At 46.4% G+C, this 18,243-nt stretch overlaps 1 protein-coding gene across 1 annotated transcript in view; it reads right to left on the bottom strand.

The window, feature by feature from the left end:
* Positions 1–18,243, bottom strand: part of AGAP1 (ArfGAP with GTPase domain, ankyrin repeat and PH domain 1) — a 434,418-nt gene that overhangs the window by 334,393 nt on the left and 81,782 nt on the right. The window contains 1 exon segment of the mRNA XM_037850014.1: positions 18,173–18,243. This exon segment is cut by the window's right edge and continues 64 nt beyond it. Coding sequence (XP_037705942.1) covers positions 18,173–18,243 — 71 coding nt within the window.

The raw sequence follows: 18,243 nt of genomic DNA, 5'->3' as shown, positions 1-18,243 counted from the left end.
GAGGACAAGAAAGGAAAATGAGGAGCATTTGATTAAATTAGAAATAAACCACCATTACCCAAAGAGAGTGAGCCCTGCCATCCCAGGGGGCTTTAACCGAGAGGACGTGGGACGAACCTTCCACTTCTCAGGTCCCCGGTAACTGTTTCTAACGAATGAACTCCTATTATTATTTTACAGGACTAAAATTGAGAGTGAGTTAACCTGCTTCCAAAACACTGAGAAGAGAAGAACTTACCGCTTTCTGTCCTACGTCCCAACAGAACTCGCTGGACCCATCTCAGCACCTTATTCAGCACCGAAAGCGAGACTCCAAGTGGGCGAGGGTCACCCCCAGGGCAGAGCCCGGCCAGCTCCGCTCGGGGCACGAGCTCAGCGTCGGCCACAGGAACCAGCCTTTGCTGAAAACGAAGTCTGTTTTCTACTCGGAACACACCGTCTCTCCTGACTTCCACTACTTTTTACTGTAGGTAGGTACTTTCCCACAAGGTCCTCCAAGCAAGCTACAGGTCAGTCTGCTGTCACGTGCATCCGGGAAGAACGTAATAAAGGGAGGCAGGGAGTCTCCATCTCACAGCCGGGTAAACTGAGAGAGAAACATGGGGATCGCTGTGCATAATCACTGTGTATAATCCAGTCCTCTGCCGCCCAACCCAGCCTCTACCCACAGGCCACCATCTAGGAGCAGCCGTTTCTTGGTGACCGACCCGGTAGCATCTGAGATTACAATACGGTATCTACGCGACTTCACGTGCCCGTCGGTGAGGAGCTACTCGCTACAGAATTAAACAGGAAGCTCGACGACAGAAGTGGTTTCCCAGGGTGTCAGGCCATTACCGTTGGCTCAGCTTGTCCTGCATTAGTGAAGTGACAAGAAACATCCAGGCTTTGGGGTTCTGCATTTCCTACAGCTGTTTTCTTAATGGAAGAGTGAAGTTGTATGTTTGTTTTTGAAACCTTTGATGAATGTGTTTCACCTTCCCTCACACTTATTTTGAAACATGTAGAAAAGCTGAATGGTAAAATGTAATGAAGCTGAAGGGAAAAAATGTTCCAACTCCAGGTCTTATAGTCAAAACATTTCTCTAATGGTCTACAAAATACCCCGAATCAGCTGTGCTCTTCTAAACATGCTTTTCCTATTTTTGAAAAATTTGGGGACAGATATCCAGCTGCTAGGCATTGTTCAGGCTGCATGTGTCCTTCAGGGTCAGCCCATCCTAACTGGTCAGCGTCCACGTGGAGCTGGGTTCCGTGCTTTAACTACCACCTCCAGGCTGGTATAATGTACGCACAGTGACAAAACAAGTGCAAGACCCACAGAATCAAATGCACGGATTCGGAGTCTGCTTGTGAGCATGAGACAGAGACCCGTGCAGAGGAGAAGGCGTGGTGGCCTAGGACCAGGTCTCAACAAATCCCATCCGACAGCCGAGCAGAGAAGGAAGCACCTATGAAGGAGGAAGAGCAGTGACGCCTGAAGGGTGGTGCTCCAGAAGCCAAGGAACGAGCACGTTTCAGGGTCAACGGCACCACCTGCAGCGTGAGGGTAAGACGAGGTGGCCGCTGGACTTAGGAACGGTCACAGTCAACCCGGTGCGAGATGGGGAGCGATGGGAAGGCGGACTGGGCTAAGGAGTGGGTGGAAGCAAGGAGTGAGATGAGGCCACCACCCTGGTTCCACAGGTTTGATGAACCCACATTGGGAGACGCTATGTCCGTCAAGCAGCCGGCAGCTCGCGCCCCTTCCCTTTGTTGAGCTTCCTGAGCTCTAACCCTCTGGCCTGGGAAAAGTCCTCTGGGAACATGGGGCACCTGGCCATGCACCCCAGTGAGCAGAGACCTCTTGTCTCCCTGCCCTAAACGTCACCTGAAAACCCACTGCTGTTACCTGCCCACTGTTTACAAGCCCAGGTCTTCCCGGGCTGTGGCCATGGCCATGACTGGTGCTCCAGCTGGTGCTCCTGCCTTCCAGGTTGGCACCTGTGCAGTGGGAAACTAGGTTTCCAGGGAGCCCCTCAGAGTTACCTCTCGTCCTTTCACCTGCTCTCCCAGGCATCGCTTAGGGACCCACCCCTCCCCGCCCTCCCCAGTCACCCTGCCTTTTGCCACCTGCCTTAGGTCCCTGCAGCTGCAGTAACAAGTGACCACAGACTCAGTGGCTTAACACCACAGAGAGGCATCCTCTCACAGGCCTGGAGGCCAGACATCCAAAATCAGCATCAGTGGGCTGGAACTAGGGGTCTGCAGAGCCTCACTCCCTCGCCTGGTCTCGACTCCTGGTACCGCAGGTGTCCCTCGACTTGCGGCCACACGACTTCGACCCTGAAAGCCAGCAGCTTCAAATCCCCGTGCCCATCTGCACTCGCCCTCCCCTGTGTGTGCTGCTATCAAACCCCCATCTCCCTCTTACCAGGACAGCTGTCACTGGATTGGGGGCCAGGATGACGCCCATCGCGAGAGCCCTAACTTAACCACATCAGCAAAGACCCTTTTTGTTTTCGTGCCGTTTAAGTCCCAAGTCCCAGGTATTAGAATGTGAATATTTTGGAGCGGTTGGGGCATTTTTCAGCTGGCCATCCCATCTCATGCCACAGATCAGGTATTTCCAAAGTTCTGGAATCTTCAACCTACCAAAGGCATTTTTTTCCTAAACCCAACAGCTTTTCTAAGTATTTTAATGAAATTCTGAAATGATTGAGTGTTCTAAGGCTTGCCCTCCAATTTAAGGTTCTATTTTACTTAAATCTTCCATCTTAGAAGGTTTTATCCTTGGGTAGATTAATAAATGGGATTTAGGAATGGATCTTTATAATCTGATTTAGTTTTGGTTACTTGCCAGAAAAAGGAGCCGAAACAAGCCTTCCCAGTCCTTTGTAATTGTTGAATGTGTGCATTTAATGACACCAGTTCTTTTCGTTCCAATGAAAAATCTACATATCAAGGAGATGGCTCTGTCCTCTGACCACTGACAGTGACTTTTCTCTTCTTAGGGGAAAGTCTACCTGGGGCCAATTCACAGCCAGCTTACCTGGTGACCAGGGATGTGGGAGGTGAGGCCAGGACTGACCAGCACCCCATCCGCACAGCGGGGGGCGGCCACCCCACCCTGGACCTCTTCCCTATCCCGGCCACTCCCCAGGCACCCGGACGCGCTGGTCACACCCAGAATTAACAGCTGCCTGGGACCCTTCTCATCGGTGCCTTTCAGCAGGCACCCGAAAACTAGCTACAGAACGAACCCTGTCTCTGTGATTGAGTTCCTGGGGGCAGCTGCCAGCTTAGAAAAGAAGCCCATGAAGTCATTAAAGCATTTATAGGGAAAAAAACAACACAGTAAACACTGTCAGTCTTTCTCTCTAGTCAGGCTATTTTAAAAGATACAGAATGAAGTCCCAATTTTGTTTTAAAAGTACTATTGACTAGCAGGACAGACAGCAAAGTGCTGGTTATCGCTGGGAAGGGGGGTTCACAGGTGACTTTTACTGGCTTCTTCATAGTTTTCTTATTTCTACAAATGTAATAATTTTATCAGAAAAAAATATATAAATATAGGTTTTAAATATGTCAATAGATAAATGCATATCTTAATAGAAATGGATACAAAGCATAATTTGGAAAAATAAAAATCCATGCAAAGGATCCGATACTATTTTAGCAGCCAAGAGGAAATCCCTCCAACTCCGAGCTCAGAACCCAGGAGAGTGCACGCCAGGTTGCCTTTGCCTTGCACCACCCTGTCGGGTCACCTGAACTGCAAGAAGGGAGACACGAGTAAGGAGCTACTGCTCAGGCTTCCCAAATAATCAGTTCACCAGGTGATGCGCAGTACACGGAGCTTTCGTTTAGTCATCTGATTGGCGCTTGTCACCCCCACCCTTTATTTTGGCCATGATATCTCATAGCAATTGTTAGTTGTATATTGGGCTGAAAGGATTTCCTTTGGACATCATTTAATTTCTTCAAGAGCTTCCTAATTGTTCTCATGGTGCCCAACAGCGAGGACTGGAACTGTCTGAATCTTTAAAATAACCATTTGGGGAAGCCACCTGCCAAGGAGACGGACAGGGAGCAAAGAGGGGCATAGCACTCGCCACACTCTCTTGCACAACTCCAACATTTTCTGTCATCTAGTAGCATGAGGCACTGACACAATGCAAACAATTTTCTGCAAGGGGGAGAAGATGTTGCAAACCTTGCAGTAAGAGGAAAAAAAGGAAACATGAAGCAGGAAGGCTCAAGTGTACCATGCTCAGCAGCTGACGAGCTGCCCTGGTTTTCCAGGTTTAAGGCGCCGAGCCGGCTCTCTGTGGGCAGGGGAGCAGGGGCCGTCCTACCCAGCCCTGGTGTTTATGGCTGTTCCAGTGGGCACCACGCTGGGCCCTGGGGGGCAACAGGACACGCCCGGGCTTCCGAGGCTACAGTGATGGTAGGGGATGCCGGGAGCTGTGGAAGACGTGCACAAAGTGCCCAGAGCAGGGAAATGTCCAGGAAAGCAAAATATCCAAGAAAAGACCCACCGGCTATCAACTTCCAACGTGGGTGATTTTATGAAAGGATTTTCAATCGACCACATTTCTTCTGCATGAGGATATATGCAAGGTCTGCCTTATGGGTTGTCTCCCCAAAAGAAATGCCAAAGCCTTAACCCTGGTACCTGTGAACATGATCTTCTCTGAATTAGATTACTGCAGACGGAATCAGTTAAGTTAAAAGGGGGTCGCCCTGGAGTAGGACGGGGACAGGTGATCTGGTAAGAGGAAAGGAGCCGCGCGCAGACACAGGCAGAAGGCCGTGTGACGACAGAGGCAGAGGCTGAGGGTGCAGCTGCAGGCCAAGGGGCGCCAGGAATCACCAGCAAACGGGGCGAGAAGCTGGAAGAGGCGAGCGCCAAGGGACGGCAGCCCTGCTGGCCGCTGGACATCAGGCTTCTGGCGTCCGGCGCTATGAGACGATAAATCCCTGTGGTTTTAAGCCACCCAGCTGGTGCTAATTTGTTGCAGCAGCCCTACAAAAACTAAAACAGTCTGGAAGCAGGGACTGGGTTTATGAGCTCAGTGATTTTTTAACTGTATATTGGTAGCAGACCCCCACCCCCGAGAAGAAATGCATCGTGAAGCCCCGTAACTAAGAACGACGGGCCCAGCTGCTCTGGTTAAAGCTGAACCTGGTCCACCTGGTCTGTCCCCTCCCCACCCGCCAGGATGGACACTCCGCAGGACGGACGCTCCGCAGGCCGGATCAGAAAAGCTGGGCACGTGGCCGACCCTCCGTGGCCGTGCCCAGACTCTGCCTGGCAGCTCCTCTCTGAAGGCCCCACGGACCCAGCCAGTGCCAGGCGAGCTCTTCAATGCCATCGATGCCGACTGAATTCCACGGAAAGATCTCACACATGGGGCACTGCTCCCTGTCATGGGTTTTCCCTCTAATTTTCTGGGTTTTGTTATGTTCAGGAGCCGGTAGAACTTTCTTTTTTGCACTAAAAAAACTACCTCCTTCAAGCAATGCTATGTTTCCTTCTGATGCTTTTTATTACAGCACTCTTAACTCGCTCTTCTTTCCACACAATTCTCCTGCATTTTCATTATTCCAAGGACTGAAATCCCCCAAATTATATTTGCTTCTTTATAAAGTCTAACCACTGAATCTGAAAGCATTCTAATAAAAGAAACTTAGTTTGCATAGAATATGTAGTTTTTGATTTGACATGTTTTCTCATTTAAGGTACATTAAAATGTAGTTATTCCTATTTTATAAATAAAGAAATTGAAAATGTCCTGATGTGACACGCTACAAGACTAATAAGATTTATGTAGTGAGAGAAAAGAAATGGTAAAAACTAAGAAAATGGAAAGTGGCAGGGGGAAGCCCTGTAACTTAGACGAAACTCAACTGAAAGACAAAAAAGACCTCAAGAAACTAGAAAACCCAGGTGAATATAATACACAGAATAGAATTTTCTGTTTATCTCTACATGCTCCCACGGAGAAGGCAACAGGTGCTAATTTGCATATAATGACCAAATCCTCAGGTCACTATGAATCATTGGTAACCTCTCATTTTCAGTAACCAACTCCCTTCCTTCTCCCCAGGAGTTCTGGTCTGATGTAATCTGTCTCCTCCTCTCTAACTATCAGACAGACCCACAGAGAGAAAAGTCCAGTCTTCCGCAGCAGGAAGGGGCAAGAGGCAGGGCAGGGGCTCCCCACAAGCCCAGGGGTTCCCCGCAAGTCCAGGGGCTCCCCGCAAGCCCACCGAGGCCTGGGCTCCACAGCCTTTAGATTCAAGGATGTGGTCACTAAACCGAGGTGCCTGGGGCTGCTACTCAGGCCAACAAAACCCTTGGTGGGTTCTTATCAAAGACAATGATGGGCTAAATAATAAATCTATGTATTATAATCTCTCAAGAGATAAGCACATATTTTTTTATTCTTCTGTAAAATTACATGCAGAGGAAAAAAAGGAACAGAGAATTTGGATTCCCTTAACCACAGAATATATAATTTCATATTTTTTATTTTGTTCTCCACCCCTCCCAATAAATAAAACTTTTTAAATTCTGCGTTTGTGTGCTGCTGATCCAGTAACATCACACACTTTATGGAGTATATCTAATTAGAGGCCTAAATGGTTGCTTAAACCAGTGCTGGTTTTATTATGTCTGTATTCTCCACAGTGACAGCAAAAGGAAAAGAAATATGCAAATGAGAAGCATCCTTAGGAACCGTTTCAATGTCCCCTATTGACAGTTTACTAAATTACAAAGCTATGGACATTAATGCAAATGCTGCCTTTCCCCCCATATTTTCATTAGCTCTCAGAGACTGTGTCACAGGCCTGAAGTTCTATTAACTATATATCCTATTCCACGAAGAAAGGAGCCTGTATGAATGAGTTTTATTAGACATACATTGCATTTAACTCAAGAACACTCAAACACTAAAATGTGTGACATTTTATTAAAAGTAAGTATGATGTAAAAGGGCATTTTAGTTCACAACCAGGTTTTAAAATGTAATCAGCGGCTCCTTAGTCTGTTTTAACATTTACAGAAGAAAGTGGCGGAGACACAGGCCTGAGATCCACCTGGCGTGCGCTTTGCGACTCAGCATCAGCCTCCCGGCTCTGCCCAAGTCCGCAGGCCAGGCCGGAAGTGAATCTAAACACAGCCCTCCCTTGGTATTTCATTTGAGATCAAATCTTGGCACCACGTGGGAGCATTTCCTAGCATCAAAACGACTGCATCGGCCTTCGACATTCTGTCGTACAGATTACACGCAAAATTAAATGAGAGTGAGTTTCCTAGAATTCCAAAAATCACAGCCCCAAACCAACTCCCCTTGAACCACAGCTGCAGGTGGAGCAGAGGTTTCCCAGGGGCGACCACAGCCCCTCCTGCGGAAATTGGTGTGCACAAGGCAAGGCGCCCAAAAGTCCGTCCACGGGGAGAACGATCCCACCACCAGGCTGAAGGGGCGGCCCTGTCCCCTCAGCTCTGCTTTGCTCATGGGGAACAAGGCAGATAATGCAGGATTAAGCAGACAATCCCCCAAATGAGTGCTTTCTTAGGTTCTCTTTTAGATTCCACTGCTGTTTGTTAATTATCTATTTGAGTACAAGTTTGAGCATACCATGCCTTTCCCAGTGAAGGGCCAGCACCCCGGGGTCGGTGTGCGATGATGAGAGCCTGGGGGTGGCACCTGGCGGAGTCTGCAGAGTGCGAAAATGAAAACAGCTGGCCTGGAGGCTCCATCATCCTGGCCATCTAGGATGGGGACGCCCGCCCAAGAATGTGATGGAAACAGGATGCATGTTTTTGTTTTAATTTTCTAATTTCCATTGCAGTGACCTGCAAGCTATGGATTTCCCAGATTCTGACAGTTCATACATGAAATAACTAAACAAGATTACTATGTTTACAAAAAGGGGGATGCCCTTTAAGCATGTGGGAAACACTGGTTGGTCTAAATGACAATCTAGGAATTCACTCCGGGTGGGACAAAGGGGAGCAGCAGAAAAGGTACAAGCTGAGCAAGCGGGGACTGCAGCCACCAGGGCAGGCCCTGTCCTTCCCTGCCACTCGATTTCTGTATCTGGAAACGAGCACTGGGATCAGGGGGCTTCCCGAGCCATTTAGCGTGCTGGGGTGGAGGGGACACCAAACTCAAGGAGCTGGGAGCCTTCCTTTTCTCTCTGCTGCCCTCAGGATGTATTTCATGTTGGGTATTTGCCTCCGAGGGTACAGAGAGCAATGGTGTTGAGCAAAATCACCTTCACATGAGTCAAAACATCTCACTGATGGAGCTCAAGGAGGCTCGCCACTGTCACCACCCCCAGGTCACAGCTGCACCGGCTTCAGGTCCAGTGCCCCAGGCTATGTGTCCCTGGAGAGCTGGACCTGCTCCGGCCTCAGGGAACAGGGGTGGTGCACCCCCAAGGGCAGGTCTAAGAGCAGCGAGGACCACCACCTCCCGTGCACCCCTCCTCAATGTGCCAGCCCACGCCTGCCACCCGCGAGTGGACGCCCATCTCGGGACAAAGCAGCTGCGTGCCGGAGGCTAACGTCTTCACAGCGAGGGACGATGTACCTAACAAAGTGTGTGAAGCCAACCGGGAGGTGTGATCTTTTGTCTGTCAGTAAGCCATTAAGAGTTTTTAAAGTGGAAATACCCTGTGTGGCCAGGGTGCAGGAAAGAAAACCCACTGGAGGAAACCTGAACTGGAACGGGGTCTGCAGGAGGCTGTTCGACAACAAGACTCAAAAGCCTTAAGTGCTCGCATGTCACCAGCTGGCAAGCCCACTTGGAGCCACGTGCCCCAAGGAAAGGATGAAGGATGGAGACAGCCACTGAGGCACTGATTCTAAAATAAATAAATAAACTAATCCACTAATTAAGAAAATACGGGGAGAAAACTATATGTCTAATACAAGACTGCGCCAATAACTTTTTGGCCCCCGTATTTTATTTCACTCAATGGAACACAGTGCAAAAACTAGAAATTACATTGTCGAAAAGTATTTATGTGAAAATGCAGACTGTAAACCTTAAAATGCACTACAATTCGTTTTTGCAAACATGTCGGTGTGCACACATATCCTGCATCCCCCCATACACACAGGCTTTAACAATAGCCGCTCCCAGATGGTAGAGTTATGGGTGATTTTTATTTTCATATTTCAAATCCTTTAAAAACTCTATCTCTGGCAAATTTTAACAAGTCCAACCTATTTATCTAAGTTTTTAGATCTTTTCTAAAGATCTTTTCTTTTAAACAAATTTACAATCCCCTCTTCACAGTTTCCCTAAAACAGAGAAAGCAGATAAGATTGTGACCCCATCACTCTTCTCTTCACAAATATCAAAATAACTGAGCAGCATGAGTTTAGGTTGTACTAACTTCCAATCATCCTAGTTAAGTAATATTTTCATATTCTTTTGATCAGAGATTCTGTAGAGGGTTAAGTAGGTCAAAAAGTACATCACCACTTAATCATTTTAAAAACATTAGAAAGAGCATAATGCCATGGCATTATGAACAGATTATGAACAAAAATAAAAGCCATTTGTATGCATTAATGATACATCAAGCTAATTCAAGCTGGCTAAAGTCATTAGAGAGGGATCCTGGGGCAAAACGCAGCTACGATGCCACAGTGCAGAAAAGTATTAAAATAATCATTTTCTATGCCATTGATAAAATTAATTCTATGAACAAAAGAGATGTGTCCTAACATGAAAATCAAAGCAGAGGGCATTTACTAATAGTGTGCTTAATGTGTGAGAGTTAACGCATACGCTTCTGTGTACACACGCGTGCATCCGTGCACACTTCATATTTCCAGTAAGGAAGCACGGCATGGAAAATCCCAGACTTGGAGTAAGAAAGTGCCTGGAAGGACCATAAACCCCATTAACACAATATTCCAGGACACTGTCAAATAAAAGACTATTTATTCTCTCTGGTTGTTGGTAACAGCATCATCCATTATCAATGAAGAATTTAGGGTGATTCCTTCATTATTTTTGCAAGGACCAAAATGTCCCTCCCTGTGACAGTTCCTTCTATCCATATTGTAAACTATCTCACAAATTATCGTATTTCATAGCTGACTCCATGTCATCAAGGCCAGCGGCAGCAGTCAGTGGACACTGGGCCTCACTCATAATTAGGAAATTGCAGGTGATTTTAAATGAATCAAAATGAATCAACTTACACACTAAGAAGAGACTGCCTCTTTGAAAATCTGGCCTCTGGGTCCACTGAACAGTTCAATGGACCAGAGATAAGATCTTAAAAAGGGATACTTCTAGACAAAGAAAACTCGAAATAAAAAACAAGCTTATTTAACGTTTGTGACAATTTTTAATAATATTTAAAGAAACACTTGGATTATTCAAGGATAATCATCTCAACCAAATTCTCAAATTAGTACTGAAAAGATTTGGTGTAGCTCAGTGACTGATTCAATCTTAAAGTAATACATTCTGTATTTGTTGAGTACTTTTGAAAGACTGTCTCAGTTTACAATTTCTTTCCTGTGCCAGATGCCCAGGCTCAGCTGTAAAACACCCGCTTTGCTAATTCAAGAAACCCTAAATGCCTCTTAACTATTGGAATTTTTTATTCCCTATGAATTCCTCCCCTCAAAAATATTAACTCTAGATTTTTTTTATCACTAATACTTGGTTTACTACACAAAAAGTTTACAGTGTAGAGTTGGTATCAATTCATTTTCAATTTGCAATTTAACCTGCTATAGACAAAGCTTATTTGGTTATGAAATTAAGTGAATTTGAAAATGCATTTACAATTTCAATAAAGGGTATTTGACAGTGTCAAGTTTTTTAAGAATAATCACTAAAAAAGGCATTTTCCTCCAAACTTAAACCAAGGCTTAAAACACAAGCAGAAGGTGCTGCACAAACCTAGAGACACATGCTCACCACCAGCGGGCTGAACCCACAGTCTACGTAACATTCGCATCAGCAGGTGCTTTCTCCTCTCAGTGACAGAGCACAAGCTGTGGGCCAGGAGTGGCTCACTCGGAAGCAACCTGTAGATTCCAACTTCCACTGGATCATACGACGTTAGAAGCTGCCAGGCAAAAGCAGCCAACGGCACCTGTGGTGAAAGATGACGGCAGATGGCAGGAGGCCAGGACGGAGAACACCTTACACCTTACAGGACTCACTTGGCCAACTGCAGAGCAACTCGAGTGCCTCCGTCTGCTGCTTTTCCCCAACGTTGGCATAACCTCGTAAGCGCTACTTAACACTTCATGTCTTTTTCAGGTTATTCTTGTAATTATACAAAGATTTAAAATATGAAACCTCTCTAATAAAGTATAACTTTAAGAAGCTGAATCTTTTTTGTCCTGTCAAAATACAAACCAGCTACCCATACTGTCTCAGCAAGTCTTAGAAACTTAACTTTTCAATACAGAGAGGACGGTGCACACAGGGGGCTGTGGTGGGTGGGGTAGGGGATATGGTGACAGTGATGGATACAGATGGACAGTGGGAACAGGAAGCAGAAATAGGAGATTCTGGCTTTGCCCAGTCCCAGCTGTATGAGGCGACTTGAGGAAACAAACATCTCAGAGAATGTGGTTCTCAGCTGCAAATTTGACCTCATCAGATCTATCATTTTTATATCTTAAGTCCTTAAATTATTATATAAATATTAACTATTATTACAAATCACAAAAAAATATATACTGGTGGGCACACAATGGAATTAGTTCCTCTTTTCAATATATAGTAAATGCCAATGTACATATATTTTGGTTCGCTTTCAAACATGAACAGTCTTATCTCTGAAAGCAGTCTTTTGCCAAAGAACATGCAAGTAGACTCCAATTTAATCTCTAACATAATAATGAAGAGTGAAAAACAACAGCAACAAAAACAAATACAAGAGGCTGCCCCAACAAGGAAAATCGAGCTTGTTTCAGGAAAGAACTGAACAGACTTAATTGACATATCCTTTAACAGCACAAACAAAAGACTCTGGTGTCAGCAAAACGAAATGATAGGAGATGATGCAGCACTCGGGAGGAAAGCCTCTGAAGACTGCTTGCTCTTAATGATGCTCTATTGCATGCAATTAAGCTACACAAACTGGTGTCATTAATACACTTACCCTTGTCCCGGACATCCCTGCAATTACGATCAAGCAGCTGCAGACGTTTAGATGGGATTCTTTGTACACCAGAACTTCAATCTTTCGAAGCAAAGGATGGGAAACAAACAGAGGCCCCCTGGCTCCCTGCCTAACCTTAGGTGAGTCCTGTAACTTCCCCCACCCAGGTTTCCCATGGGCACAGGCTCAGTGGGCCGTTGCCAGGCAGCGGTGGAAACCAAGCAGAACACCACCATGGAAGGGCTTCTCCAGAACGTGGAATGCAAGACATGTGCAAAGCCCTGGATGATGGCACTGAAGGACCAGCGCCGATACTCCTAGAACCGAGAGTGCTTGGCCACCGGGGCAGTGCGCGTGCATATGTGTGACGACGCCAGGGACAGAGGGACCCGGAACTGTGCAAGGCTGCAGCAGCGCCAGAGCTGGCACACAGAGCCCTTTCCCATCCTAACCCCCAGCACTTTCCATCCATGCGTACCTAAAATCCAGGTGTTCCCTTCAGTATAATCGCACAACTCTATACCAGGATGAAAGGCCCACTGTGCAAGATCACTGAATTGTCCAGTTATCCCAGCCAGCGACAAAACCTAGCAGTCTAGGAGACTGAGGCCAACAGATGGCAATTTGTAGTTTATCCTTTTTACCTGGATCTTAACTTGGTCCAACAATTATGTCAGAGCAGAATTTTACACATAGATTTCCTACCGCCCTACATACTCAAGCTTAAAAGACAAGTTAGAGCCTTCACATAGTATATACAACATGAGGCTTTGAATTGTGATTTAACAAATGGTTAGAATTTTAGAATAGCATATATGCAAGAACACTAAATTCTGTATGTAAAACTACTGGTGCTGGGATGCATAAGAGAACAAGCCACATATAAAACAATGAGGTCCAGATTTCAGATAAATCTGTATCTGCTCATACTTGGAGAAAGGGAGTGGGGGAGAGAGTAAAAGAGAATAAAGTGGCCTTGACAAGCAGTCATGAAAAGAATTTTTGTACCAGTATCTGGTTCTACTACTTATGCTGCAGGGACGAAACCACTCTTCTTCTTTAGTTTTCAGGGAACTTGAAAATACCACATACAGGTCGGATACCACAATCAGAAATTATAAAATATGCCCAATAAAACTTAGGGCCCTATTGTCTCTACTCCAATAAATGGCAAAACAAACAAAAAACAGATTCCATCTCATCCTCGGGTTGAAGAAGGTAACTATGGTGTGATACAGATCCCTGTGTTGATCCTACATCCATCATACATCACTGTCGCCCGCAGCAAAACAGACTACAAATACCAATACCCAACGTAAGGTGAGAAATTTAAAAGTGTTTGGAAAGAGACTAATATGTACAGTTTCCAAAATCTGACTGTAGGAACTAACGTCTTGAACGCACCATCCTGGAGGACACAGAGCAGGACTCGCCCTCCTCCTTCAAGATGGCGCACGGGACCTGGGAGGAACCCAATCCTCATCCACCACAGGCGGCCCACCCACCACAAGCACTGGCTGCTCCTCTGGGAGAATTTACTTCCCTCACCAGGTTACAATTATTTTAGGTTACCTTCAAACACCTAGGTTGAAAACTACCATCACCAACACTACCCTTCTTAGCCTTCCCAAAGAACCCACTATAACAACACAAGAGCTGTGTGCTTCATCACTCAGAAAACTGGTTCATTTTTAGAAAGAAAGGAACGTTTCTTTAGAAAAACAAAATTATGTATATATGTATGTGTGTACACACACACATACACAAACATAATGCCAGAGCAACAAAGTCTACAAAAAATGAACTTTATGATCCTGTAATCATTTATCTTCATGTATCCAGGACTTAAGAGAATAAATGACCAGAGATTTTCAAAATTTTTAAAAGCCAAACACTAAAATGACCATTTTAACTTTAAAACCATAAAAGCCTGTAGTTAACCTGCCAGACAGCAAGACCAGCAAACAGAGCAGCAGCAAACAGAACTGCATGGAATCGGACAGACTGAGGCCAGACAGGGTGGAGATAAAACCTAGGAACGTGGGGTGCCCTGTGCAGCCCACGCAGGCCCGTGGTCAGAGCTGCCTCGATCCCAGGCGTCCAGCTTGCCGTGGCCCCTAGGACCCCCTCCCAGGGTTTTTCCTGGGAACTCAGACCCCTAGGGTCCCGAGTCAGGTGCAGCTGCCCAGACGACACAGAAACAGTGAGTACAAAGTCTCGAACTGTGAATTCTATTTAAAGGAGCCTTCTGGAGGCGGCCAGATTATTCGTTCCACGAACCACACAAACCTGCCAGCAAGCAATAGAAGGATGATTCCACACTGCTGAGAAGGGGTAGAGAAAGCAGCAGGCCATTTCACTTCCCATCACCACACCTAGGCAAGATGCAAGCTCACCTTTCCATGCTAATGTCTGTTGAACGTTTATCCCCCCTACTGGACTTGAACTTCACCAGGCAGGACCCCACGTGTGCTCCCGTTACACCTCCATCCCCTAACAAGACACACACGTGTGGTGCCAGGTGAGGGAAGGAATGAATGAAACACCTGCTTCTCTGTTTCCTGATGCCCCTGCGAGCTAACAGAGGACCCCCCTCCCAAGCTGCCTAACAGCCACTTCCAGTAGCTGCTGAACACTATGCCAAAGAAAGAAAGGGAAGCAGATGGTATGTGTCTCCATCCATCTCATAATTTGCTTTCAGTTTCAGGACACTAAGAAGTGAAAAGTTAAAGAAGCAAAGAAGAAAGCCCCTGTTCTCTTTATATACCCAAGAATTGAAAATGGGACCCAAAACAGTCAATGTTCATAGCAGCATTAGCCAAAACGTGGAAGCAACTCAAGTGTCCATCACCAGATGAAGGGACAAACGAAATGTGGGCATATATGCGAAGGAATGTTATTCATCAATAAAAAGGAATAAAGTTCTCATATATGCTACGACATGGAAACCTTATGCGAAGTAAAATAGGCCAGTCACAAAAAGACAAATGTCACATGATTCCACTTACATGAAATATCCAGAATAAGCAAATAAGACAGAAAATAGATTAGAAATAACCAGGACCGGGGGGAGGGAATTGGGGAGTTACTGCTTAACGGGTATAGAGTTTCTGTCTGGGGTCATGAAAAAGTTTTAGTAATGGATGGTGGAGATGGTGGCACAACATTGTGGATATAATTAATGCCACTGAATCGTATACTTGAACATAGCTAAAAGAGCAAAATAAATAATAAAATTCCACAATAAAATTTAATAATAATAATAATCCCTGAGTTGTAAAGGAAGCCAGGAAGTCAAAAGAGAAATCTAAATAAGCCCAATCGGCAGTTGGCAGCATGAGTTTGATACGTCCTGTGCCCGAAGGGCGGGGATCACGTCATTTAACGGCAGGTGGTGACCCTGTGTCGTGGCTGAGGTCCCCAGGGATCCAATCCAGGCTCGGTACAGCTTTGGTCAAGTTACATAACTTTTCTGAGCCTCAGCTTCCTTAACCATGAACCTTATGTGCTTTTTCCTTCCTTGAAGATTAAAAGGGACTGTTATTGGTAACGCTTGTGAAGCTCTCATTCTTAGTATAGTCCTAGTCAGTCAGCAACTACTGTTACCATTAATTATTAAAGAGAGTTTACGATTTAAGCAAATAAAAATGTAAATAAAAATATGAAACTCTAGGTACCATATAATCACAATATAACATATGTAGAAGAACCTCAACTTTATTTTAGAAACATCTCTCTTCACATAGATAAAAATCAAAATCACAGCAGTCACAGAAGTTGTAGTCATTTGGGACGTTATTTCCTCTTCAGACTCTATAAAATCCAAATACTTAATGGGAGTAAATTAGTTCTAAAAGAAGAAATGACATTTATTGAAAAACTCCCATGTCTACATAAACCTATGCTAAGGTTCCAACATGCTTCATTAATCAAATCTTCATTTTGGAAGGTACCACTCGAGCTGCCACAGCAATGCAAACACCTTAAACATTTTTAAACAATGGCATTTGGAAATATCTCACTGAAACACTTCAACCATCGCCCCACCAGTCCACTGTTCCTCCTGCCCTTCGAGCCCCGACCAGAGATGGGACAGGGCAGCTCTCTGGAAAGCTCCATCACCTTGATCTTCCTACTATTAATTTACCTGTAGGACTGTTATTATAAGATGCATTATTTATGGAAAGTCCATCTGTTAGCCACTATAAATGTAAAAGTGATGCACTCACTGTGGGGATTAAACTCATCCACTGGGGTGGGCAAACTTCCTGGAAATGGGCACAGAGGCTGGGCGGGCCGTGAGTTCCCTGTTGCAACTGCCCAGCTCTGCAGGGACAGCCGCAAAGCAGCCGCAGCAGGCCTTGCCGTCGACCGTGAACGGATGGGCGAGGCTGTGTCCCAGGAAAACCGCGTTTACAAAATCAGGCAGACGTCTGCTGACCCCACATACGGTATTTCATTTTGGCTTTCACAGGTGTTTGGGCAACTGAGTGTCAAAGAGCAACCTTAGCCCGCTAGAACCCTCTTTCTGAAGGACTCCAAGCACTTCTTCACATAGTTCTTCCTAATCTCACTAAGATTCCGGGATCTCTAAGGACTGGGGCCGCACGGGCCAGCCACAGATTTAAACAGAAGAGCTTGCCGCCCAATGGCCTGATCTCCCCACACGGAACCGGGACCGAGAATGAGGCGGCCTTGCCGGGAGCGTGAGCTGGAGGAAGAGCGGGGGACGGAGCTCCCGGGGCCACTGTCCTGCTCCTCAGCGGAACCCTGAGCTTCCTGGGAAGCAGCATTGGAAAAGAGGAAAAGAAGCCTGAGACTAACTAGGATAAAAGTGCTGAAGAAAAGAGAGGAGTGAGAATTATCTGTGAGGTCAATAGAAGAGAGAGGTGACGAGCTCAGAAAAGAACGTGGCTGTTAAGACAGAAGAAAACGCAAAGTTTGAAAACGGACACAGTCTTTGAAACTTAGTAAAATGGAGAAAGTACGGAAATCACACAACTTCTGAAAACTAATTTGGATATTTAAAAGAAAAGCATATATTGCCTGTTTTTGGAGAAGTGTTCCAGGGATCCCAAATCCCCTAAGTGTTGCTTTTACTAATTTGAACTACTTGTTGGTGCCCGGCAGGGCCTGGCTAACTTCTGCAGCGGCTGCGGTGGTCTCTGAAGAGCCCAAGCTTGGCTGCCCAGTGCCGACCCCAGCGCCCTGTGGCACCAGGCACGTCCCAGGGAGGCTGCAGAGGACGCCGGAGCAGGTGGGAGCAGCTGGGAGCGGAGGTGGCACTGCCGCCGGTGGGTGTGAACAACGAGGGGAGGGGTCCTGGGCTTTAGTTCCCACAACTCCATTAGAGAGGGGCCCGTGGCCTGGGTGGCCCTTCTCCCAATCTCCACGTCTAAAAGCATCACTTTACCCCAGATCTTGCAACGTCCAGGCCAGAGACCACCTCTGCCCACAGTCTCCCTCTCCCACAACACTGACACACGACGCCACAGTTCTGTGTGAACGTTCACCGCCCTGGAAAACCTCACGTCCCTCCAGGAGTTTCTGGGCTGCCGCACAGCTGTTCCTGAGTTTGTGCTGAATAATAAATGGATGACACAGAGACAGTCCCAGCCATCCGTCCTGGCCCCGCCCCGGCCACTCTCCCAGCGAGAACCTAACGAATGACTTTTTTTTTGTCCAAACTTTGGTCTCTTCTTTCAGTTTATTCTCCTCAAACTCTATCACCAAATATTTAAATCTTTTTTAAGGACAAGACTGAATTAAGAATGAGCCATTCCATGTGCAAGTTTGAGAGCAAGAAACTTTTTGCCCCATGCTCAGAAAGGCCACGTAATGTGAAGCACAGACTCCACTGCAGGAGGGTTTTGTGTGGGTGCTTCGCCGTCTCCTGGAACCACCTGAATGCATTGTTTAACGCTGCTCCCCAGGGCGGTGCATGGCCCCTAGAAGGACCCAGCGTCAGGCTGCTGCCCCCACCCCACCCCATCATCCGCGCAGCGTCCTCACCGGGCTGGGAACTCACCGTCCTGGAAGACGCGCTCCACGTTCAGCCCGTAGGTGGCACAGGTCTCGTAGTAGGTGCAGCGCTTGAGG

Source organism: Choloepus didactylus, chromosome 9, assembly GCF_015220235.1.
Source record: "Choloepus didactylus isolate mChoDid1 chromosome 9, mChoDid1.pri, whole genome shotgun sequence".
In the NCBI taxonomy this organism is placed as follows: domain Eukaryota; kingdom Metazoa; phylum Chordata; class Mammalia; order Pilosa; family Megalonychidae; genus Choloepus; species Choloepus didactylus.
The sequence above is the reverse complement of the archived record's forward strand: the minus strand, read 5'-3'. Positions and strand labels throughout refer to the sequence as shown.